The following is a 24,944-nucleotide window of genomic DNA, read 5'->3' on the forward strand; positions in this document are numbered from 1 at the left end:
GTCATCGCACTCAGCAGTGCTCCACTTGGCACAAGAACTCACAAGTCTGACAATCTAGTCATATTCTGATTTGCACATGCAACTTAATTATCTTAACTAGCCAAACAGCGCTGATAATTGCCACTTAACAAGCAATTATTGCAACTAATTAGCATTAATTAGAATTTATGAGCACAACTTGCTAAGGGCCTCTTTTATCAAACCACGCTAGCGGTCCTCAGTGTGGCAATGCTGACAAAGCCCATTCACCTTTGAATGGGCTTCGTTGGCATTGTCAGGGAACCGCTAGTGCAGCTTGATAACAGAGGCCCTAAGTGTATTCTGTAAAGTGGCGCATGTAAATTCTAATGCGCACTGCTGAAAAGGGGGCGTGGAATGGACGGGTCATGGGCATTCCCAATAATTAAGTGCATTGTTATAGAATACCCTTGCTCCGCGCCTAAGTTGCAGGCATTTACACCAAGTTTTGCTTGGCATACATTCCCGCAAATAGATTTAGTCACGCGGACGGGCTCTAGGTGTATTCTATAAACCACACCTAAATTTAGTCGGAGTTTATAGAATATACCTAGGCGTATTTTATTTCAGCACCGATTTTTATGGCGCCATGTACAGAATCCAGCTTGAAATGTGAACTAATGTCAGAAAGTATTTCTTCACGGAGAGAGTGGTGGATGCTTGGAATGCCCTCCCGCAGGAGGTGGTGGAGATGAAAACGGTAACGGAATTCAAACATGTGTGGGATAAACATAAAGGAATCCTGTTCAGAAGGAATGGATCCTCAGGAGCTTAACCGAGATTGGATAGTAGAGCCGGTAGTGGGAGGCGGGGCTGGAGGTTGGGAGGCAGGGATAGTGCTGGGCAGACTTATACGGTCTGTGCCAGAGCCAGTGGTGGGAGGCGGGACTGGAGGTTGGGAGGCAGGGATAGTGCTGGGCAGACTTATACGTTCTGTGCCAGAGCCGGTGGTGGGAGGCGGGGATAGTGCTGGGCAGACTTATACGGTCTGTGCCAGAGCCGATGGTGGGAGACAGGAATAGTGCTGGGCAGACTTATATGGTCTGTGCCAGAGCCGGTGGTGGGAGGCAGGGATAGTGCTGGGCTGACTTATATGGTCTGTGCCAGAGCCGGTGGTTGGGAGGCGGGGCTGGTGGTTGGGAGGTGGGGATAGTGCTGGGCAGACTTATACGGTCTGTGCCCTGAAGAGCATAGGTACAAATCAAAGTAGGGTATACACAAAACGTAGCACACGTGAGTTGTCTTGTTGGGCAGACTGGATGGACCATGCAGGTCTTTTTCTGCCATCATCTACTATGTTACTAGTACTTTGTAACGGTCATTCCATGCAGAACGTCCTTCACAGAACGCTAGCTTAGCGAATCTAGCCTCCAATGTAAAATCTTTTTTGAGTTATTGAATTCTTTTTATGTTACTAGTTCCGTCCAATTTCTTAACCATGAAACCAATACATAGATATTGAAAAAAAGTTGTTTGGGTTATTATTTTGTTATGTGAGACAACTGTGATAGATCTGACTTTTTCATGAAAATATTTTGGAGACAGATAATATAAATACGACAAAATCATATTTACAGATTTGAAAAGGCAAAACATTTGGAACATCTGTCCATTCATGGCTTGGCAAATGGATAGCATAAATTAAGACATCTGGTACGAACTATTTCTCCTGAATCTGTTTACAATGTGAGCTTTTTTTTCCCCCTTGATATGAGAACATATCTAGGAATCATGTGCTTCCCTATTCAAATATGAAGAGGGAACATGTTCCAGTTGAACATCAAGCTATGGTTACACATGGGATTCAAATGTTGCAAACTTCCCGGAACAGTTAGTGAAAAAAAAAAGAAGACAATTCTGTAGCTGACCACAGAAAAGTGACACTTATCCAATAGCGTGTAACTGCAAGGGAGTACACGTAAGTGGAGCGTGGGGGGGGGGGGGGGGGGAATGGGCATGTTTCCAACTTAAGCATGCAACTCATAAAATACTACGTTATCTCCTAGAGTCTATATATGGCACCGAAAATTGGGTGCTGAAATTTGAGCATCGATCCAAGACGTTCACCCAACACATTGGCTATCAAGTCAATCAGTGCCAACAGTTGGCTGCTAATTTGCACTAATTGGCACCAATTTGTATTTGCTGTTCTATAACAGGGTGCATCGAATTCCCACAGCTCGCAACCCAAAAGGGGCGTGGTCATGGGAGAAGAATGGGTGGGTTGGGGCATTCCTTAAATTTGTGTGCAGTGCTATAAAATATCAGGGATGCCCAAATCTGGGCATGGAAATCAGCCCTCAATACTCTTCTATATTGGATGCTCATCTTTGAGTGCCCATTATAGAATAGTGTTGAGCGCCAATGTTTTTTGGCGCCAACTTTAGAACACCTCGCCAGTCTTAGTCTTCTTCAGTGCCGGTCTCTGGCACGTTTGCTGATCTGTGCTGTGAGTCCTGACTGACGTCCTGCATGTAGGATGTCAGTCAGGACTCACAGCACAGATCAGTGAACGTGCCGGAGACCGGCTCTAAAGACTAAGGCTGGCGGAGGTTGGGGACCCTCGCCAGCAAAGGTACCTGGCGGCGGCGGGGAGGTCGAAAGTGGTGGGGGAGGGTCAGCGGTGGCGGCGTGGGGGTCAGAAAGTGGCGGGGGAGGGTCATCGGCGGAGGGGAGTTGGCGGCTGGGGGAGGCAGACTAAAATGTGCCCCCCACCTTGGGCCCTGGACCCCCCCTCCCGCCGAGGTCTGGCTATGCCCCTGGTGGACACTGTTCCCTCGAAGCTGAGTGGGAGTCCTCTAACCACATTGCTGCCAGTGGTGGCTGGTGCTTCAATATCTTGTTTTCAATCCTTAGGGAAAGGCAGGATCCCTGGAGTCCTGCAGAGCTTAATGTCCTTCACTACTGAAAATGTGATAGTGAAACAGCACCTCCCACTGGCAGGGCTGTAGGTGAAGGATTCTTGCTCAGCTTAGAGGGAACATTGGCTATGGAGCCTGAAACATTTCATTGTGCATGGTTTCTTGTGCTGTTTCTTGGAATTTTAATTTTGATTAGCTTTTTTATCCTACTCTATCATTCTGGGAGCAATATTGTTATGAGTGCGCACTCTTTCGGAAAAAACGTCTGATACACTGTGCACGCCTTCAAAAGAGCGCACACTGGGGACCTTTTACTAAGCTGCGGTCAGCCAACCATGGGCTTATCACTAAGGAATCCTGTTTAGAAGGAATGGTTCCGTGGAATCTTAGCGGAGATTGGGTGGCGACGCCGGTAATTGGAAACAAAACGGGAGCTGGGCAGACTTCTACGGTCTACGCCCTGATCGTGATAGATAGGGATGAGCTGGAGTGTAAATTTTAAGGGGCTTCGATGTTAGCTTCAGAACTTAGTACAAGAACAGTACTGGGCAGACTTCTACGGTCTATGTCCTGAGAAAGGCAAGGACAAATCAAACTCAGGTATACATATAAAGTATCACATACCATGTAAAATGAGGTTATCTTGGGCAGGCTGGATGGACCGTACAGGTCTTTATCTGCCGTCATTTACTATGTTATCGCGTGCCAAACAGGAACTACCACTGGGCTACCGCAGCAGCCCAGCACTATTTCCCACCTCCAGTACATGTCATTTCCAGCACTATAACAATATTTTCTATTTTTGTAGCACCGGTGTTTACCCAGTGGTAATCGAGCAGTGCCATAATGGTTCACTTACTGCACAGTCATTTCATTCAAAAAAAAAAGAGACAGCCTTTTTCCTGCTGCGATAAAAGGGAGCCTCAGCCTGAAATCCAAGTAGATTACCTCTAGTGCACGTCCCTCATCCAGTTCTTTGGTCACCCAGTCAAAAAAGTCAATAAGATTCGTTTGGCAGGATTTTCCTTTGGTAAAGCCATGTTGCCTCGGGTCCTGTAACCCATCGGCTTCTAGAAAGTTAACTATCCTTTCTTTCAGCAGCGACTCCATTATTTTTCCTATCACCGACGTGAGACTTACCGGTCTATGGTTTCCCACTTCTTCCCTGTTTCCACTTTTGTGAAGAGGGACCACATCCGCTCGTCTCCAATCTCACGGAACCTCTCCTGTCTCTAAAGATCTATTAAATAAATCTTTAAGAGGTCCCGCCAGGACCTCTCTGAGCTCCTTCAGTATCCTGGGGTGTATCCCATCCGGCCCCATAGCTTTGTCCATCTTCAGATTCTCCAGCTGTTTATAAACTCTTTCTTCTGTAAATGGTGCAATATCCACTCCATTCTCAGATGTTCCCTCGGCAGCCAACAGGGGTCCTTCTCCGGGATTTTCCTCCGTGAACACCGAAGAGAAATAATTGTTTAGCATGTTCGCTTTATCTTCATCTCTCTTCACATAGCCATTCTCATTAACTTTCAGTCTCGCAATTCCATTCCTATCTCTTCTCCTTTCTCCAATATATCTGAAAAAGTCTTGTCACCTCTCTTTACATCTTTAGCCAATTTTTCTTCCGCTCGCGCTTTTGCTAGCCGTATTTCACTCTTTGCTTCTTTGAGTTTAATCCGATAATCTTTTCCGTGATCCTCTCGTTGCGTTCTTTTGTATTTCTTGAACAAAGCCTCTTTTGCTCTTAGTTTTTCAGCTACTTGTTTGGAGAACCATGTGGAGGGGCATAATCGAACGGGGACGCCCATCTCTAAGGGTGCCCATCTCTAAGGACGTCCTGGCGAAGGGGCGGGGCATCCCGTATTATCGAAACAAGATGGGCGTCCATCTTTCGTTTCGATAATATGGTCAGGGACGCCCAAATCTCAACATTTAGGTTGACCTTATTGATGGTCGACCTAAATGTTGAGATGGGCAACCTTAGAGATGGGCGACCTCGGTTTTCGCCGATAATGGAAACCGAGGACGCCCATCTCAAAAATGACCAAATCCAAGGCATTTGGTCGTGGGAGGAGCCAGCATTCATAGTGCACTGGTCCCCCTCACATGCCAGGACACCAACCGGGCACCTTAGGGGGCACTGCAGTGGACTTCACAAATTGCTCCCAGGTGCATAGCTCCCTTACCTTCGGTGCTGAGCCCCCCAAAACCCACACCCCACAATTGTACACCACTACAATAGCCCTTAGGGATGAAGGGGGGCACTTACATGTGGGTATAGTGGGTTTTGGAGGGCTCCCATTTACTACCACGTGTAACAGGTGGGGGGTGGGATGGGCCTGGGTCCACCTGCCTGAAGTGCACTGCACCCACTAAAAACTGCTCCAGGGACCTGCATACTGCTGTGATGGAGCTGGGTATGACATCTGAGGTTGGCATAGAGGCTGGAAAAAATGTTTTAAAATTTTTTTTTGGGTGGGAGGGGGTTGGTGACCACTGGGGGAGTAAGGGGAGGTCATCCCCGATTCCCTCCGGTGGTCATCTGGTCAGTTCGGGCACCTTTTTGAGGCTTAGTCGTGAAAAAAAATGGACCAAGTAAAGTCGGCCAAGTGCTCGTCAGGGACGCCCTTCTTTTTTCCATTATCGGCCGAGGACGCCCATCTGTTAAGCACGCCCCCCATCCTGCCTTCGGTATGCTGCTGACTTTGGTCGTCCCCGCGACGGAAAGCAGTTGAGGACGCCCAAAATCGGCTTTCGATTATGCCGATTTGGGCGACCCTGAGAGAAGGATGCCCATCTTCCGATTTGTGTCGAAAGATGGGCGCCCTTGTCTTTCGAAAATGCCCGATAGGCTTCCTGCTTCTCTTGTTTTTGTTTACTTTCCTCACAAAAAGATCAGTCGCCATATTTATAACAGCCTTTAACTTGGGCCACAGTTTTTGCACTTCTCCTACGCCTTCCCACACCCTCAGCTCCTTCTTTAGGTATTCCCTCATTTTATCAAAATCAGTACATCTGAAATCCAGTACTTTGAGTTTTGTGCGTCCGCACTCCGCCCTTGCCCTTATAGCAAACCATACGGTGTGATGATCACTATTACATAGGTGGGCACCCACCCGGATATCGGAAAAACTACCTCCATTTGTGAGCACTAGATCCTTCCGTCATGGGTTCCATCACCATTTGTCTGAGCAAGGCACTTTGACAGGCATCCACAATCTCCCTACTTCTTTCCGATTCTGCAGATGAGACGTTCCAATCCACGTTAGACAAATTGAAATCTCCCAACAGTAGCACCTCCCCTTTCATACCAATCTTTTGAATATCTTCGATCAGATCCTTGCCTAACTTCTCCGTTTACGCAGGAGGTCTGTAAATAACCCCCGTGTGGATACAGGTTCCGTCTTCTCTCTCCAGGACGATCCATAAAGCTTCTTCTTTTCCCCAGGTTCTTCGCATTTCAGCCGCTCTGATATTCTCTCTCACATACAGAGCCACTCCTCCCCTTCTTCGGCCCTCTCTATCCTTCCTAAAAAGATTATAGCCCGGTACGGTCACATCCCATTCATGAGAATCGTTGAACCACGTCTCTGTAATAGCAACAATATCCAAGTTTTCTTCAAACATCAGGGCTTGCAAGTCTTGAACCTTTTTACTTAGACTATGAGCGTTTGTGCACGTAGCTTTCCATGTGCTTAGTGAGTTTGGGTGTTTTTTTTATATTTACATGAACTTTCCCTCTGCCATCATGTTTATTCTGGGGGTGGCTTTCCAAAATCCCCTGTTTCCTTTTGTCACCCCCACCCTCTAGTTTAAATGTCTAGGAACATACTGTCTGAATTTCTCCCCAAGGATCCTTTTTCCCATCACAGAAAGATGTAGCCCATCATTACAGTACAGCCTGTTATTTTTCCACGTATTACCCCATTCTCCTACGTATCTGAAACCTTCTTCTTTACACCAAGACTCAAGCCACTTATCGAATTCCTCTGTTTTGCGTAGTCTGTCCTCTCCCCTCCCCAATGTAGGAATTATGGTGTACTACCCCGTTCAGAAATCACACTACATCTGGATGAGAAGCCAAAGAGGAGCAAGAGAGATGCTCCCTGAAGCAAGACAAAACCGCCACCTGGGCAAGAAGGGTGTTATTTTTTTTAATTTGGATTTTAGATTTTGCTCACACCTTTTTCAGTAGTAGCTCAAGGTGAATTTTACATTCAGGTACACTGGGTATTTCCCACATCCCAGGAGGGCTCACAATCTAATTCTGCTCCTGAGGCAATAGATGGATAAGTGACTTGCCCAAGATCACAAGGAGCAGCAGTGGGATTTGGGCTGGCCATCTCTGGAAGTCAAGACCAGTGCTCTAACCACTAGGCCACTCCTCCGCTAAGCCACTTATTGAATTCCTCTGTTTTGCGTAGTCTTTCCTCTCCCCTCCCCAATGTAGGAATTACTTCAGAAAAAGCCACAGTCTGAACTAAAGATTTCAGTCCCTCCCCAAGCTTCTGGAACGCTCTCTGTGCTGTAAACTTGCTATTGTTGGTCAGGTTATTTGTCCCCAGGTGAATTACAACATCGGCGTTTGAAGCCTTGCTCTCTTCTCAGATCACTTTCAGTATTTGGTCTGTACCTCTTGTAGCTGAAGATCCTGGAAGACATTTCACTAGGTTGGAACCCCCTGAACTGTGTTCCTAAGTTAATGCCTCTGATAATAGAGTCTCCGAGCAGTAATCATTTTCTGCTTTTCACAATTCTGTCATTAGTTGGGGGATGTTTCTGGGGTTGTGCTACTTTCATTGCCTCTGGTTCCAGGGCCGCCGAAAGGGGGGGACAGGGGGGGACAAAAGTCCCGGGGCCCGGGCCTCCAGGGGGGCCCGGCGCTGCCGCCGCCTGGCCTGCCCTCCATCACTCCCAGAACTAACCTTAAGCCTCCTTTCACTTCACAGCAAGCAGCAGCAGGTCAGGCCACTCCTTCCTTCCATGTCCTGCCCTCGCCTGACATAACGTCCGCGAGGGCGGGGCACGGAAGGAAGGAGGAGAGGTCTGCCCTGCCGCTGCTTGCTGCGAAGTGAAATGAGGCTTAAGGTTAGTTCCGAGGGCCCAGCCCGATAGCGGGTGGAGGGGGTGCCCGGCGACCTCGGGTGGGTGGGCGGCGGGGGGGGCCCCCGGCGATCTCGGGTGGGCGGCGACCACGGGTGGGGGGGGGGGGGGGGCCCGGGGGCGACCTTGTCCCGGGCCCGGCTCCGGCAGCCCTGTCAGGTTCTACCACAGAACTTCTTTTTTCGCCATCATAATGATGCAACCGCTGCAAAAGAATTTGACAGGGGCAAAGCTTACGTGGAGGGGCATAATCGAACGAAAACGTCTATCTCCATGGGCGTTTATCTCCGAGAACGGGTCCGTGAAGGGGCGGACCGAAACGTATTTTCGAAAAAAATAGACGTCCATGTTTTATTCGCCAAGTTGTGAGCTGGGCGTTTTTGCTTTTCAGCGATAATGGAAAATGAAATCGCCCAGCTCAAAAACAAATAAATCCAAGGCATTTGTTCGTGGGAGGGGCCAGGAGTCGTAGTGCACTGGTCCCCCTAACATGCCAGGACACCAACCGGGCACCCTAGGGGGCACTTTTACAAAAACAAAACAAAAGGTAAAAGAGCTCCCAGGTGCATAGCACCCTTCCCTTGTGTGTTGAGCCCCCCAAATCCCCCTCAAAACCCACTGCCCACAAGTCTACACCATTACTATAGCCCTAAGGGGTGAAGGGGGGCACCTACATGTGGGTACAGTGGGTTTGGGGGGCGGTTTGGAGGGCTCCCATTTACCAGCACAAGTGTAACATGTGGGGGGGGGATGGGCCTGGGTCCACCTGCCTGAAGTCCACTGCACCCCCTAATAACTGCTCCAGTGACCTGCATACTGCTGCCAGGGAGGTGGGTATGACATTTGAGGGTGAAAATAAAAAGTTGTGAAACATCATTTTTTGTGGTGGGAGGGGGTTTGTGACCACTGGGGGAGTCAGGGGAGGTGGAGGTCATCCCCGATTCCCTCCAGTGGTCATCTGGTCATTTAGGGCACTTTTTGGGGCCTTATTCGTGGAAAAACAGGGTCCAGGAAAAGTGCCCTAAATTCTCGCTAAAAACGCATATTTTTTTTCCATTATCGGCGAAAGGCGCCCATCTCTGATCGCCCGATAACCACGCCCCAGGTCCGCCTTCACCACGCCTTCGACACGCCCCCATCAACTTTGTCCGCATCCGCGACGGAGTGCAGTTGAAATCGTCCAAATTCGGCTTTCGATTATACCGGTTTATTCGTTTTTGTGAGATAAACGTCTATCTCCCGATTTGGGTCACAATATAGGCGTTTTTCTATTTCGATTATAAGCAGGATAGTAACATAGTAGATGACGGCAGAAAAAGACCTGCACGGTCCATCCAGTCTGCCCAACAAGACAACTCATATTTGCTGCTTTTTGTGTATACCCTACTTTGATTTGTACCTGTGCTCTTCAGGGCACAGACCGTATAAGTCTGCCCTGCACTATCCCTGCCTCCCAACACCAGTCCCGCTTCCCACCACCGGCTCTGGCACAGACCGTATAAGTCTGCCCAGTCCTATCCCCGCCTCCCAACCACCAGCCCTGCCTCCCGATCTTGACTAAGCTCCTGAGGATTCATTCCTTCTGAAAGGATTCCTTTATGTTTATCCCACGCATGTTTGAATTCCGTTACCGTTTTCATTTCCACCACCTCCCGCGGGAGGGCATTCCAAGCATCCACTACTCTCTCTGTGAAAAAATACTTCCTGAAAGCTTGGAAGGGCGAGTATTTCTGTGTCACAGATCTTAGTCTACCAGAGCCTACTGTGACCCATCTATTCCACTGATGTTTCATTCTCTGAGGCAGTGGTGGTGGTAAATTAGCTGGGAAATGAGTAATCCTGGATGCTTCTTTAATTGTAGTTAATTCCTTCTGCAGTTTGTTGATCTCTTCTTTCAAGGCTGATATTTGGAGACAGATAGGACAAGCTCTAAGGTTCCAGATAGTTTGCCTTAGGATTAAACCTTTCCTAGATCACCCTTGGAACCCTTTTTAAAAATCAGCGTTACATTGGCCACCCTCCAATCTTCAGAAACTATTGCCACTGGCCGCAATGTACCTGTTCTCTGGATAAACTCAGGCTTCAGTTTCCACCACTGTTAATCTGACAGCCTTCAGGATAATTAAGGCTCACTGTGCAGTTTGAAAAGCAGAGAAAGCAGAGCCGAAATTTTAGTAAGTTAGAATTAGTCCCCACACTGTAAAATATCTCTGCAAAATCCAACAAACCCTTTCACCATATTACACTGCGTTAACCAGAAACCTGGCGCAACGCTTAACGAAAGAAATATAGCTGGTCAAATTTCAGATTTTAAAACCTCCACAGGGTGGAAAATGCTTCAACCACAAATTACCTGTTAGATCCTCGAAGTCTGGGCTATAGAAAAAAGAAAGCACTGTGTTTCAGCACTGTGTTGTGAGAAGGAAACAATTTCGATTCATTTACTGAACTTTACTTTTCAGATACGTTTAAAGGAAATTAAAAATGTGGGTGAATTGACAGCATCCTGCTTTCTGTCACTGCATTGTCACCCTGCAGGGGGATAAGAGAGACCAATGTTGCGAAAGACCAGTGAAACTGATACATGTTATTTGTGGGTATAAATTACTGCAGTTATGTTCAGCTCTTGGATTTATTGCAACCCCCCTCCCCCCCCCCCGCACACACACCACCTTGTAGTAAACTTTAAAACAGGCCTTCGCATGCAGAAGAAGTGTAAAGAAAATGTTTATTCTTGGTGTAAGTGCACATGTAATTCCTTATTTTAGGACGGCACTGCACGCATACCTTAGAAAATTTCCATATTAGCACTTGGCACCGAGTCACGAATTGTCAAGTAACATATCGTTTTGACCTAGCGTTTGGAGGAGGGAATTGTAATGAATTCTCTAGCATTCAAAAGCACATTTGAAATCTGCCACTGTTCTGCTTCCTACTTCATCTGCTGGTCATCTGGTCAGTTCGGACACCTTTTTGAGGCTTGGTCCTGAAAATAAATGGAGCAAATAAAGTCGGCCAAATGCTCATCAGGGACGCCCTTCTTTTTTCCATTATCGGCCAAGGACGCCCATGTGTTAACCACGCCCCTGTTGCGCCTTCACTACGCCCCTTAAACTTTTGCCGCTCCTGCGACGGACTGCAGTTGAGGGCGGCCAAAATCGGCTTTCCATTATGCCGATTTGGCCGCCCTTAGGAGAAGGGCGCCCATCTCCCGATTTATGTCGGAAGATGGGCACCCTTCTCCTTCAAAAATAAGCAGGATAGTATACTACTTACAATGTCAACGTAGTACTTAATAGAACATTTTAATAGCATAGGGTATAAGAAAAGATGGAACATTTAGATAGGTAACAGAGTAAGAGGAGTTAGAAAATAAGGGAGTAATTTAAAGAAAGTTGCAAATGAGGTCAGAAAGGTCCTTGCATCATATAACCTGGGAGTGGAGGGAGTAGCCTAGTGGTCAGACCACCAGGCTTAACATCTAGAGGTGGCCAGTTCAAATCTCACTACTGCTCCTTGTGATCTTGGGCAAGTCACTTAGGAGCCCTTTTACTAAGCTGCGTAAGGCTCTACGCATGCCCAACCCATGCCAAAATGGAGTTACTACCCGGCTACCGCGTAGCTCTTGCAGTAATTTCATTTTTGGCGCACGTCCGATACACACAGCCGAAAAATAATTTTTATTTTTGTATGTGTGTAACGGACGCGCGCCAAGTGGCGTTTGGCATGTGTAGGTCATTACTGCCCGGTTACCGCTAGGTCAATGGCCGGTGGTAAGGTCGCAGGCCCAAAATGGACGTGCGCCAATTTTGATTTGGCTGCACGTCCATTTTCGGCAAAAATTTTAAAAAGGCATTTTTTACAGGTGCGCTGAAAATGCGCGCGCCAAAAACATGCGTCTACACTACCGCAGGCCATTTTTCAGTGCACCTTAGTAAAAGCAACCCTCTATTGCCATAGGTACAAAATTAGATTGTGAGCCCACCAGAGACAGAAAAATACCCCATGCACCTGAATGTAACTCACCTTGAGCTACGATTGAAAAAGGTATGAGCAAAATCTACATAAATAAAAAACAATTACAGCCAAAGGGCTGGAACTTACTGCAGCAAGACATAAGATTAATAACAGACGCTCAGTTAAAAGTTGGTTATTCCAAAAACACACTGGCTCAACCTCAGGAAAACTAGCTCCACATCTACACAAGACATGGAAGAAGAAACCACCTGCTAAACCTTGCAGGAGACTCACAAAGATCTTAAACTTGTCCTGACAAAAATGGCGAAGGGTCTACATTATAGACTACTAGAGGAACCATGCCTGTTTCCTCGACAATGAAATGGGCCCTAGGAAGGCAGTGATGTAAGCTTTTTTTTCCCTCTCTCCCCTGCCCTGCCCTCCTCTCCATGCCCAGCGATTCTTCCCTGGTGGTCCAGCGTAAAAGACAACCCCCTCCTGGCCCCCTACCTTAGTTGGAAGAGGGAGAAAGCCTGCCTCCCTCCTCTTCCTTGGGTTGACACCACTGCAAAATGGCAGCGCCAAGCCCCGCCTGACGGGGGGGGGGGGGGGGGGGGGGGGGGGGGGGGGGCTGGAGGTCCGGCGGACCTCCAGCCCACTGCAACTCCCCCCCCAGCGTTGTCTGACCTATTGCTGGTGGTCCAGCGTAAAAGACAACCTCCTCCTGGCCCCCCTACCTTAGTTCTGCCCAGCGCATGTGCTGGGCAGGGCTGGGCACTGCCATTTTGCGGTGGCGTCAACCCAAGGAGGAGGAGAGAGGCAGGCTTTCTCCCTCCTCCAACTAAGGTAGGGGGGCCAGGAGGGGGTTGTCTTTTACGTGGGACCACCAGCGATTGGCCAGACAACGCTGGGGGGGGGGGGGGGGGTTGGGGTGGGCTGGAGGTCCGTCGGACCTCCAGCCCCCCCCATCACTCGCTGGGTGGGAGAGTGGGAGGGGGTTTGGCCGGTGACCACTAGACCACCAGGGACCATTTTCTGGGGGTTTGGGGGGGGGGGGGCTGGAGACCCACCGGATCTCCAGCCCTCTCTGAACCTGGGGATGGGGGGGGGGGGGATCGTTGAGGGGGACCGGAGTCCGCCGGACCTCCAGCCCCCTGTTGGCAGGTTTGCTTTGGGGGGGAACGGGGGCCTGCCAGCATGCAACTGCATGCTGGACAGGGCTCACCATTCCTCCCCAATGATCTGCAGACCCTAACACTAGCTCAGAGCTGGTTTAGAGTTTGCTGCAGCCAGCGACCCAAATTTTGGCGCGCTGGCCACTGATCATTGGCGATGAATGCGCTGAGCCCTGTTTAGCATGAATTTGCATGCTACTTGCGCAAAGAGCCCTCGAGCGCGTTGTTTCATGCGCTCGAGGGCTCTAATCATGGGGCGGTAGCAAACGCTGGTGCTAGTATGGCGCTAACAGCCTCTAGCGTCTGCGTTTGCTTTTGATCATGAGGGCCAAAAATCTGGATATTGACAGCAATCACAGAGACTGGAGTTAACAAAAGACAGCAAAACTCCACCTAATCTAACAAAAGAAAGCCTAATCCTGTCACTACCAGCATATGTCCAGATAGAAACTCTTATGATGTCATTAAAACATGTGACCAGTTCCCATGCTCTCTCTCAAAACTAGATGGAACCATTTTTCTGCTATCCCTGAGTTTTCAATGGATCAAGTATACCCCACCCGACTTCAGCCTATGGTCCAGCAAGAAATTATAAAAATCCTGGAAAATTCTCAGATCTCTTCTCTCTGGCACTGCTCCCTCTTGCCTCTCTGCTGCTTCCTGTTCTGCACCTCCATGGACCTTGCTGGACTTCACACACACCCAAGATAAGACTCTCTCCAGGTTCCACCAACAACTCTGCAACAACAAGACTTCTTTTCCAGCAAGGACCTCCTTCATCATCACTCCAACCAGCAGCCTCCATCAAAGTGAGTTACCATTAATCCAGCCTAATTTATAATTCAGACTTAATATCTTGAAAGCACATTCCCCTTGTGAAAGATTCCTAAAAACTGCCTCTCTTCTTAACATCATTGCATTACCTGTATTGTAAATAAACATTTTAAAGTTAAATAAATGGTCTTTATGTTCTGAGAACATGTCCTTAAACCTTACAGTGCAGGTTAATATAATTCAACAATATATATTAGTTCATTCCCCTTTTCTTACATCTTATTATTATTATTATTATTAATTTTACATTTATTATTTTTTACATTATAACATATGAGGGCTGCATTTCAATTAAAGTTTGTAATCATGATTAAAGCAATTAAAGATATGTTATACATACATACATATGAGGAAGGTAATTTTGTAACTGTGCTAGTGGCGATCCTAGGTCAGCTGCCACCCGGGGCAGATTGCCGCTGCGCACCCCCCCCCCCCCCGGGTGCAGCACGACACCCCCCCCAGCACAATGACACCCCCTTCCCCGGCGCATTGAGCCCCCCCCCGGGTGCATTCTTGGCACCCTGTTCCGGGGCAGAGGGAGCAGGGAACCAGCGGAGCCAACAGGCGCATGGCCGCTCTCTACACCTTCCAGCAGCGTGCACCCAGGGCGGACCGCCCCCACCGCCCCGCCCTTGCTACGCCGCTGAACTGTGCACCTATATAGGCTCCAAGAGGGTACCTGATAGAAGCATATTCTATGAAGGAAAATAGGCACCTACTGTCCTATAGACAATATTAGCATAACCAAGTACATACGTCCCTAAAATCGAGTGTAATACCGGAAGACTGGAGGGTAGCCAATGTTACTCCGATTTTTAAGAAAGGTTCCAGAGGAGATCCGGGAAATTATAGACCGGTGAGTCTGACGTCGGTGCCGGGCAAGATGGTGGAGGCTATTATTAAGAATAAAATTGCAGAGCATATACAAAAACATGGACTGATGAGACAAAGTCAGCACGGATTTAGTGAAGGGAAGTCTTGCCTCACCAATCTAATGCATTTTTTTGAGGGGGTAAGCAAACATGTGGACAATGGGGAGCCGGTTGATATTGTATATCTGGATTTTCAGAAGGCGTTTGACAAAGTGCCGCACGAAAGACTCCTGAAGAAATTGCAGAGTCATGGAATCGGAGGTAGGGTATTATTATGGATTAAGAACTGGTTGAAAGATAGGAAGCAGAGAGTAGGATTGCGTGGCCAGTATTCTCAGTGGAGGAGGGTAGTTAGTGGGGTCCCGCAGGGGTCTGTGCTGGGTCCGTTGCTTTTTAATGTATTTATAAATGACCTAGAGATGGGAATAACTAGTGAGGTAATTAAATTCGCCGATGACACAAAATTATTCAGGGTCGTCAAGTCGCAGGAGGAATGTGAACGATTACAGGAGGACCTTGCGAGACTGGGAGAATGGGCGTGCAAGTGGCAGATGAAGTTCAATGTTGACAAGTGCAAAGTGATGCATGTGGGTAAGAGGAACCCGAATTATAGCTACGTCTTGCAAGGTTCCGCGTTAGGAGTTACGGATCAAGAAAGGGATCTGGGTGTCGTCGTCGATGATACGCTGAAACCTTCTGCTCAGTGTGCTGCTGCGGCTAGGAAAGCGAATAGAATGTTGGGTGTTATTAGGAAGGGTATGGAGTCCAGGTGTGCGGATGTTATAATGCCGTTGTATCGCTCCATGGTGCGACCGCACCTGGAGTATTGTGTTCAGTACTGGTCTCCGTATCTCAAAAAAAGATATAGTAGAATTGGAAAAGGTACAGCGAAGGGCGACGAAAATGATAGTGGGGATGGGACGACTTTCCCTATGAAGAGAGGCGGAGAAGGCTAGGGCTTTTCAGCTTGGAGAAGAGACGGCTGAGGGGAGATATGATAGAAGTGTATAAAATAATGAGTGGAATGGATCGGGTGGATGTGAAGCGACTGTTCACGCTATCCAAAAATACTAGGACTAGAGGACATGAGTTGAAGCTACAGTGTGGTAAATTTAAAACGAATCCGAGAAAATTTTTCTTCACCCAACGTGTAATTAGACTCTGGAATTCATTGCCGGAGAACGTGGTACGGGCGGTTAGCTTGACGGAGTTTAAAAAGGGGTTAGATAGATTCCTAAAGGACAAGTCCATAGACCGCTATTAAATGGACTTGGAAAAATTCCGCATTTTTAGGTATAACTTGTCTGGAATGTTTTTACGTTTGGGGAGCGTGCCAGGTGCCCTTGACCTGGATTGGCCACTGTCGGTGACAGGATGCTGGGCTAGATGGACCTTTGGTCTTTCCCAGTATGGCACTACTTATGTACTTATGTACTTACGTGTGTATGCAATTTAGAAAGAAGATGAAAAGACTGTGTGAGGAACAAGAGAGGAAATGGAGAAGACTTGAGGATAGTGCAAGGGGGAGTGGAGATGCAATAGGGGTAAAGAGAGTACCACAGGGACAGGGAATAGATGGACAGGAGAGAGAGTGTACATGGGGGAAAGTGCACGGGGAGGGGGAGAAACACCCCCACTCCCCCCCATACACACATAACCACTCTACTCACATCAACACTCTCACAGTACACACCATCCCACTCCACATGCACACACACAGACCCACACCCCACCCCATCCCAGATGCATGCATACACACACACCAACCCAATCCCCCAACACACATACATCAACACACCTCAGCCTGCAAGTAGCACCTCTTATGGCCCCTCAGCCCCCACCATTTTAATGAGACGTGCTTTATCATGTCTCTCCCCAATGTACACCATAGGCCATACAGTCGATTTAACAATTTTCACTATTATCTATATCTCCTTATGAATTCTAAACATATTAAGGACTCACCTATCTTCTAATCGTACCCACAAATCGTTGAACTGCCTCTGGCGATGATGCTTGTGCTGTCTTTTATGCCATTTCTTTTGACGACCAAACTCTTCCAGTTGACTAATGCTGTCTGGTAGCAGTAGGTGAGGAGGCAGAATATCATCATCAGAAGGAAAGGGAAATGAGGAAGGCGAAGAGAATGGGACATGATCAAAATAGTTAAAGGCAGATGAAGCTGTAGCTGAGGTGACTTCTGAAGATGGGTCAGTATTTGTTCTTGAGCTGGAAAATAAAATATTCCAGAGATAAGACAAATAACAGAGCACAGATCAAAATAGCTAAATATTTTTGAATTAAGATGCTATGATGTAGCCAAAGTCTATGCTTATGACTTGTACAGTATCGCAATTTCATTTCTCAATAAACTCATTGGTGTTATATTTCTACTTTCTAAATCTGAATTTCTTATTTTGACTTTGGCTACAAAACTCCACAAGAGATCACAATGAAGTTATGCCAGCACATATCACAGGACCTCACAGTTACGTACAAGGGAAGGGAAGGACATTCAAGTAAAAGGCTCTATGAATGAAATGTGTATGATACAGTACAAAAATATAAAGAAAGATTCTACCTGTGTGAAACAAGCCAATAATTAAGAACAGACCCAGTATTCAAATGCTTTTAACCAAGTAGGAGAGGCTCCTGGCCAGTTAAATCCAACTGAGGTCTTTTTGTGAGAAATGTATAAGCATTAGTTAGTCAAACCCGACAGCTCACCACATCCAGGATTCACGGACTTTCTCCAAAAAAAGGGCCTTTTTAAAGACCATATTTCTTCATTTTAATGTACCAGTTTTCATTGACTAACTGATGCTTATACATTTCTCACAAAAAGACTCCTGAGGCAGGCTAACAGCCGAAACACGGTACTGTGTCAAGTCTTCATCAATGAACTGTTCATCATCTTTTGAAGTCTCCTCGTTTGCTTCTGGTTTGCATGGTCTATATACCACTCCTCACTCTTTCATTGCCATTGTGTCGTGGGATCTTGGTGTTCCTCCGCTTCAGTGGACCCTCACCGAACCTTTGAGTTAAAATTTGGAGCCAGAAGAAATTTAGTTACCCCACATAAACAAGTGAGTTAAAATTTAATGTCAAGAAGTGCATAAATCCAAGATAGGAGGTACCAGATAGGAGGATAAAGATTGATAACTTCTGTACAAAGAACTTGCTTTGAGTTTAGCCACCCATCTATTTATCCCAACTGACTCTGTACTACCAATCCTGTCCCCATCTATACATCTGCACTTGGCCCCTCAGCTATATGGTAAACTGTATTGTAGAAAAACATTAGTATCATAGCAATGTTATTTGAATGTTCTAATTGTCCACTTCCTATATAATAATTCTCACCTCCAACATTCTGAGGCTGCCTGGAACCATTGTTTCTGCTGGAGGTGGTGTCCCTCATGTAGTAGATAATAGTGACGTCACACAACCCACACCAGATTGGCCAGCAGAAGGGAGAGGGGCGGAGCCACGATACAGGGAGCAGCGAATCAGCACAACACTGGGAATGCACAGCAGCAGGAACAGAAGCCTCTCTCACAGAGTTACTCTCACATACGCTCTCTTAAACATACACACTCAGAGGAAAACCTTGCTAGTGCCCGTTTCCTTTCAAACAGAAACGGGCCTTTTTTACTAGTATTAGATATTTCATTCGTATTATGCTGACATCATATTATATCTCTGGTATTTGAATTCCAGTGTTGTTGAATGTGTAGATTTTTGGTATTGTTTCATGCTAGTCCTATTACTAGGTTTAAGTTTGTTGTTTTCAATGTTACCTCATTTATTTTATTTATGTTTATATTTGGTCATTTTATTATTGTTATACTGTTAACAAAATTGTAAGTTTTATGTTAAACTGTACCTGCTGTACACTGCCTTGGGTGAATCTCTTCATAAAGGCGGTTAATGAACCCCAAAAAATAAATAAGTAAGCTCAGCTCAAGAGTGGGATCTTGGGGTGATGGTGTCTGAGAGTCTCAAGGTGATAAAACAATACAAAATAGGCGGTGGCCACGCTCGGAAGGATGCTAGGCAGGTGTTGATTCCCCTGTATAAGTTATTGGTGAGGCCCCATTTGGAGTATTGTGTTCAGATTTGGAGACCATATCTTGCAAAGGACGTAAAAAGACTTGAAGTAGTTCAGAGAAAAGTGACCAAAATGGTATGGGGTTTGTATTGCAAGATGTATGAGGAGAGACTTCAGGACCTGAACATGTATACCTGGAGGAAAGGAAAGACAGGGGTGATATGATACAGACGTTCAAACATTTGAACAGTATTAATTTACAAACAAACCTTTTCCAGAGACGGGAAGGTGGAGAACTAGAGGACATGAATTGAGGCTGCAGTGTGTGTTTTTTTTTCTTTTTTTTTTGGGGGGGGGGGGGGGGGGGGGTCTCAAGAATAATGTCATGAAGTACTTTTTCATGGAAAGGGGGGTAGATGCCTGGAATGCCCTCCTGTGGGAGGCGGTGGAGAAGAAAATGGTAACGGAATAAAAAAAAATGTATGGGATAAACGCAAAGGAATCCTGTATAGAAGGCATGAAGCCAAACAAGCTTTGCGGTGATTAGGTGGCTACAGAGCCGGTAGTGGGAGACGGAGATGGTGCTGGTCTGTGCCAGAGCAGGTGGTGGGAGGTGGGACTGGTGGTTGGGAGGCGGGGATAGGGCTGGGCAGACTTATATGGTCTGTGCCAGAACCGGTGGTGGGAGGCGGGACTGGTGGTTGGGAGGCGGGGTTAGGGCTGGGCAGACTTATACGGTCTGTACCAGAGCTGGTGGTGGGAGGCAGGACTGGTAGTTGGGTGGCGGGGATAGTGCTGGGCAGACTTATACAGTCTGTGCCAGAGCTGGTGGTGGGAGGCGGGGTTGGTGGTTGGGAGGCGGGGATAGGGCTGGCCAGACTTATACGGTCTGTGCCCTGAAGAGGACAGTACAAATAAAAAAGTAGCACATATGAATTTATCTTCTTGGGCAGACTGGATGGACCGTGCAGGTCTTTTTCTGCCGTAATCTACTATGTATGTTACTATGTTACACCAGTAATTGGGAACCAAAGCCAGTGCTGGCCAGACTTCTACAGTTTGTGCCCTGATCATGGATGGACAGATTCAGCTTCCATAACTGGAGAACAAGGCCAGTGCCGGGCAGACGTCTACGGTCTGTACCCTTAAAATGACAAGGACAAGTCAAGACCAAATATATATTCCATTCCTTATACTATCAGTTCATCTTGTTGGGAAGACTGGATGGACCGTACAGGTCTTTATCTTCCATCATCTACTATGTTGCTATGTATATTCTGTACTGTTGGTGATCAATTGGCATCTTAGTGTAGGGCCCTAGCTTATAGAACGGCCTTCTTAGTTTGTACTTGAGGTCATAGAGGGTTAAGTGACTTGTCTAAAATCACAGGGAGGGTATGTGTCACCGTGACATTACACACAACACAACACTTCCTGTTATAATCCACTCACGTACTTGAAATGTTATCTTCTCTTCACCTAGTGCATCTAATTGCTATCATACGTTATTTTTAGATTCTAAACTTTGCTTTTATCTTTTTGGCAACGTTAGTATATTGGAGGTGTCTGCCTGTTGTGCTTGTCATGTGCTCGAATGGGGGTCATTCGTACTGCTTGAATCCTGAGAGCTGCTTCATAAGTCCCTGTTAAAAGCATTAAAAAAAAAAACAAACGAGATCTCTGAGATTTCTTATCTAAAGTATTCTCCAGAGCAGCTTTAGAAACAAGCGGATTAAACTTTATATCGGTTGCTGTTCCAAATAAAATGTGTAAAGAAGAAAAACAGAGCAGATCCTGATCTTCACAGACCTGCTCCAGAATTATTTTATTAGAGGAAGGAGACCTGGAATATAGAATACAGTGGAGGATCCAAAGCATTGAACTATCTGGGTTTCCCTGGGCCGGGGAGTCTGGTTCTCTTGGCCCGGGCATCCTGCACAGAGAGATCTTCAACCAGACAGTAGTGACGGAGTAGCCTAGTGGTTAGTGCAGCGGACTTTGATCCTGGGGAGCTGGGTCTAATTTCCACTGCAGCTCCTTGTGACTCTGGGCAAGTCACTTAACCCTCCGTTACCCCAGGTACAAATAAGTACCTGTATATACTATGTAAACCTCTTTGAATGTAGTTGCAAAAACCACAGAAAGGCAGTATATCAAGTCCTATTTCCCTTTCCCTATTTGAGATTCTACATGGAATGTTGCTACTATTGTAGATTCTAGATGGAATGTTGCTGTTGCTACTATTTGAAGATTCTACATGGAATGTTAATGTTGCTATTCCACAAGCAACATTCCATGTAGAAGCCTGCCCTTGCAGATCAGCAACGCGGCTGCGCAGCCTTCTGTTTCTGTGAGTCTGACGTCCTGCACGTCAGACTCACAGAAACAGAAGCCTGCGCGACCGCAAGGGCAGGCTTCTACATGGAATGTTGCTAGTGGAGGAGTAGCCTAGTGGTTAGTGCAGCGGACTTTGATCCTGGGGAGCTGGGTCTAATTCCCACTGCAGCTCCTTGTGACTCTGGGCAAGTCACTTAACCCTCCGTCACCCCAGGTACAAATAAGTACCTGTATATACTATGTAAACCTCTTTGAATGTAGTTGCAAAAACCACAGAAAGGCAGACAGTATATCAAGTCCCATTTCCCTTTCCCTATTAGAGATTCTATATGGAATTTTGCTTCTCTTTCAGATTCTGTTGCTGCTATTTGAGATTCTACATAGCGTGTTGCTAGTGGAGAAATAGCCTAGTGGTTACTGCAGCAGACTTTGAGAATTACTGATGGCATTTAAATTAAGGAGAAAGCTGTATGCAGGGTTACTCCCCTGCTGGATGAGGACAGCCCACTTTTGTGCAATCTGAAAAACCTGGTGACACCCCCCTTTTGATGATGGGTTTATTGAAAATAAAGAGAGAGAGGGAGAGAGGAAATCTTGGTAAAGTGTTTTTAAAACACAAGGGCCCAATATTCAGACCGCAGGAGGTAGCCAGGCTGCCTCCCATGGTCGGCCCTGAGTCCGTACATTCAGTGTTGGGCCGTTTCCGGTGACCGGCATTGAATATGGTTTACGTTTAACAGGCCAAGCGATATTCAGCACTAGCTAGTTAAGCTTAAACTGATCAATGATATACCTACTATTTTGGCGACCAAACTTAGCCAGCGATGCGCTGAATATCAGCAGGTAGCCGGTTAAATCATACAATATAACAGACTATCTGATAAGCACTAACCGGCAATATGAAGTGGGAGATATCTGGATATTTCCCGCTGAATATCGCCGGATAACTAGCTAAGTACCATTTAACTGGCCAGATGCCATTCCTGGCCCCTTAAATGGCTTTAAATATTGGCTGGCAGCAGGTTCATTCTTCTTGAGGTGAACTGGGGAGTTCATTACTGGCTTGCCTGGGTAGAACTACACAGTAATGCACCTGACTGAACATTGAACGTTGTTACATTGCAGGAGGGGAATGGGCCCATAGCTCTGTCTGCATGCAAATGGAAGCAGATAGGCAGGCTGATGGGAGCACTTCTGTGCCTTAGCGTTCCAGATCAGATCCTGATGTGCCTCGACTGGCGGGTCATATATGTTTACTTTTGGGTGAGGGGACTAGATCTGTGTGGATTTGTATGAATGTTTGTCTTATCTTTTCTATTTTGCTATGGAGTTCCATTCCATGTTTACTGCATTTATGTTTTTAGATTGTAAACAGCTTAGATACTCCAGTTTGGAATACTTGGTATAGCAAGTTTTTAATAAACATAAACATTTTAAGAGAGGTAATTCAGTGAAGCGAAAACAACTTGTGGGTATAAATGATGCACACACACTGAGTGGAGAGAGATGGATCAGAATACAGAATAAGGGAGTGGAGGAGTGGTCTAGTGGTTAGGGTGGTGGACTTTGGTCCTGGGGAACTGAGTTTGATTCCCACTTCAGGCACAGGCAGCTCCTTGTGACTCTGGGCAAGTCACTTAACCCTCCATTGCCCCATGTAAGCTGCATTGAGCCTGCCATGAGTGGGAAAGTGCAGGGTACAAATGTAACAAAAATAAAATAGATACTATTGGAGATTCTACATGGAATGTTGCTACTATTGGAGATTCTACATGGAATGTTGCTATTCCACTAGCAACATTCCATGTAGAAGCCTGCGCGGCCACATTGGTGATCTGCAAGGGCCGACTTCTACATGGAATGTTGCTAGTGGAATAGCAACATTCCATGTAGAATCTCCAATAGTAGCAGCAGTGGAGGAGTGGCCTAGTGGTTAGGGTGGTGGACTTTGGTCCTGGGGAACTGAGTTTGATTCCCACTTCAGGCACAGGCAGCTCCTTGTGACTCTGGGCAAGTCACTTAACTCTCCATTGCCCCATGTAAGCCACATTGAGCCTGCCATGAGTGGGAAAGCGCAAAAAAAAACAAACAAACTAGAAAACCTACTCCCAGAAGTTTGGGGGTGAAGGACAGAATAGTGGCCATCCCGGAGACAGATAGACAGACAGACAGAGATAACGCTGGGGTGGATCTGAGTTCACCTTGGGTGAACAGCTTGTCTCTTGTTGAGCCATCTCTGATGGATATGTGGTCTTAGCCTCTGGATGAGATAGGAGACAGTCCTCTAGTGGAGAAACCCTGTTACTGGTGGTTGCAGAGCCTTGTTAAGGGCTGGTAAGCCTGAAACCCAGCAGGGAGAAACCCAAGAGGCTCCAGTTGAAGAGAGAACCAGTGAGAGACATGGCCTCCGTGGTGCTATCAGCAGTAAGGGCCCAGCGAGGGAGAATGCTCCCGAGGTGTGACCAGCCCTAGGAACCCAGCGGAAGAGAATAGCTCTTGGGAGGACAGCTGGTCTTCAGAGCCCAGGGAAAGTTTACAGGAGGCTTCAGCAGGGTCAGGCATAGCTAGCGTGGAAGTCCAGCAGCCACCAGCCCGAGGGCTCCAGCGGAGGGGTGAGATCTGGGGGACTGAGTGAGATGGACCAACATGGAAAGGAGAAGAGGAACCTAGGCAATGCAGCCGCACCCATACACAGCCCTAACAAAGAAATTGGGAAGGGCTTTCAGCTACTACTTTGGCAAGTAAGACTGAAAGAGTTTGAAAGGCGTGAAATTCTATAAGTTACTGGTTCTGAATATCTGGGTTAAAGACTAATGCTTTGGGTCTGGTGCACAAATTAGTAAATATTTGATATACTGGGTTTAATATGTTAGGTACAAAGACTGTTGGTGTTTGTTTATGGTAACTGAGTTAATGTGGTATGAAATCCTAATTTCGTAGGTGCCTAAGATGGTGCATATAGAGGCCAATCTGAATAGTTCAATAAAACCTGTTTAATTTATTAGCCAGCCTTGTTCACAGTGACCTTATTGCATTTTTCCTGAGCGGAGAAGAGGCTAATCTCACCCACTAATACTTTTCTTTCCCAGGTGGAGGCACCGAGCTCTAAGTGAGTAAAGGATCGACGGAGACTGCTCTCGGGAGGCTCCAGCAAGGTCAAGCCCTAGATCCAGGGACACCCAGAAGGAGGTGCTACACTTGTAACTACCCTGTCAGGTTTGGGGGGGGGGGGGGGGTCCCTTAATATGCTCCAAAGTCTGTAGCTTTAAACCATGTTTCAAAGTCTCCCAGTTATATGACTCCAGCTTCTAGTATTCCAGTCCAGGAGCTACAGCTACCTACTGTACTTCAGTGCAATTAGGGCTGGGAGGAAAGGGGGATCATCCCCCCCCCCCCCATTTTGTTTTGGCTTGCATACACCTAATATCTAGATAGCACTTACCTGGACAGTGTTGCTGAGAATCTCAACCACCTTACCTCAGTACTGAGTTGATAATTGAGGTTAACTAGCAATAATTGGCACTAAGCGGTGCTAATTGGAGCTAATTGGTATCTATTAGCTATTATTCCCTGAATGCTATAAACAGCACTTTAAATTATGCACACAAATCTGGGCATGTGCCCAATTTGCGCATGAAATTTAATTGAATAATGAGCCAACTAGTGCCAATAATTGAAATTTTAACAAGCAATTATTAGGGGCTAATTGGCTTTAATTAAAATTTACTTGCTTAAA

At 46.7% G+C, this 24,944-nt stretch overlaps 1 protein-coding gene across 2 annotated transcripts in view; it reads right to left on the bottom strand.

The window, feature by feature from the left end:
- Positions 1-24,944, bottom strand: part of TRABD2B (TraB domain containing 2B) — a 499,500-nt gene that overhangs the window by 14,755 nt on the left and 459,801 nt on the right. For both annotated transcript variants that reach the window (XM_030207549.1, XM_030207550.1), the window contains one exon: positions 16,786-17,049. In XM_030207549.1, coding sequence (XP_030063409.1) covers positions 16,786-17,049 — 264 coding nt within the window. The remainder of the gene's footprint in view (positions 1-16,785; positions 17,050-24,944) is intronic.

This window comes from Microcaecilia unicolor, chromosome 6 (assembly GCF_901765095.1).
Source record: "Microcaecilia unicolor chromosome 6, aMicUni1.1, whole genome shotgun sequence".
Lineage (NCBI taxonomy): Eukaryota > Metazoa > Chordata > Amphibia > Gymnophiona > Siphonopidae > Microcaecilia > Microcaecilia unicolor.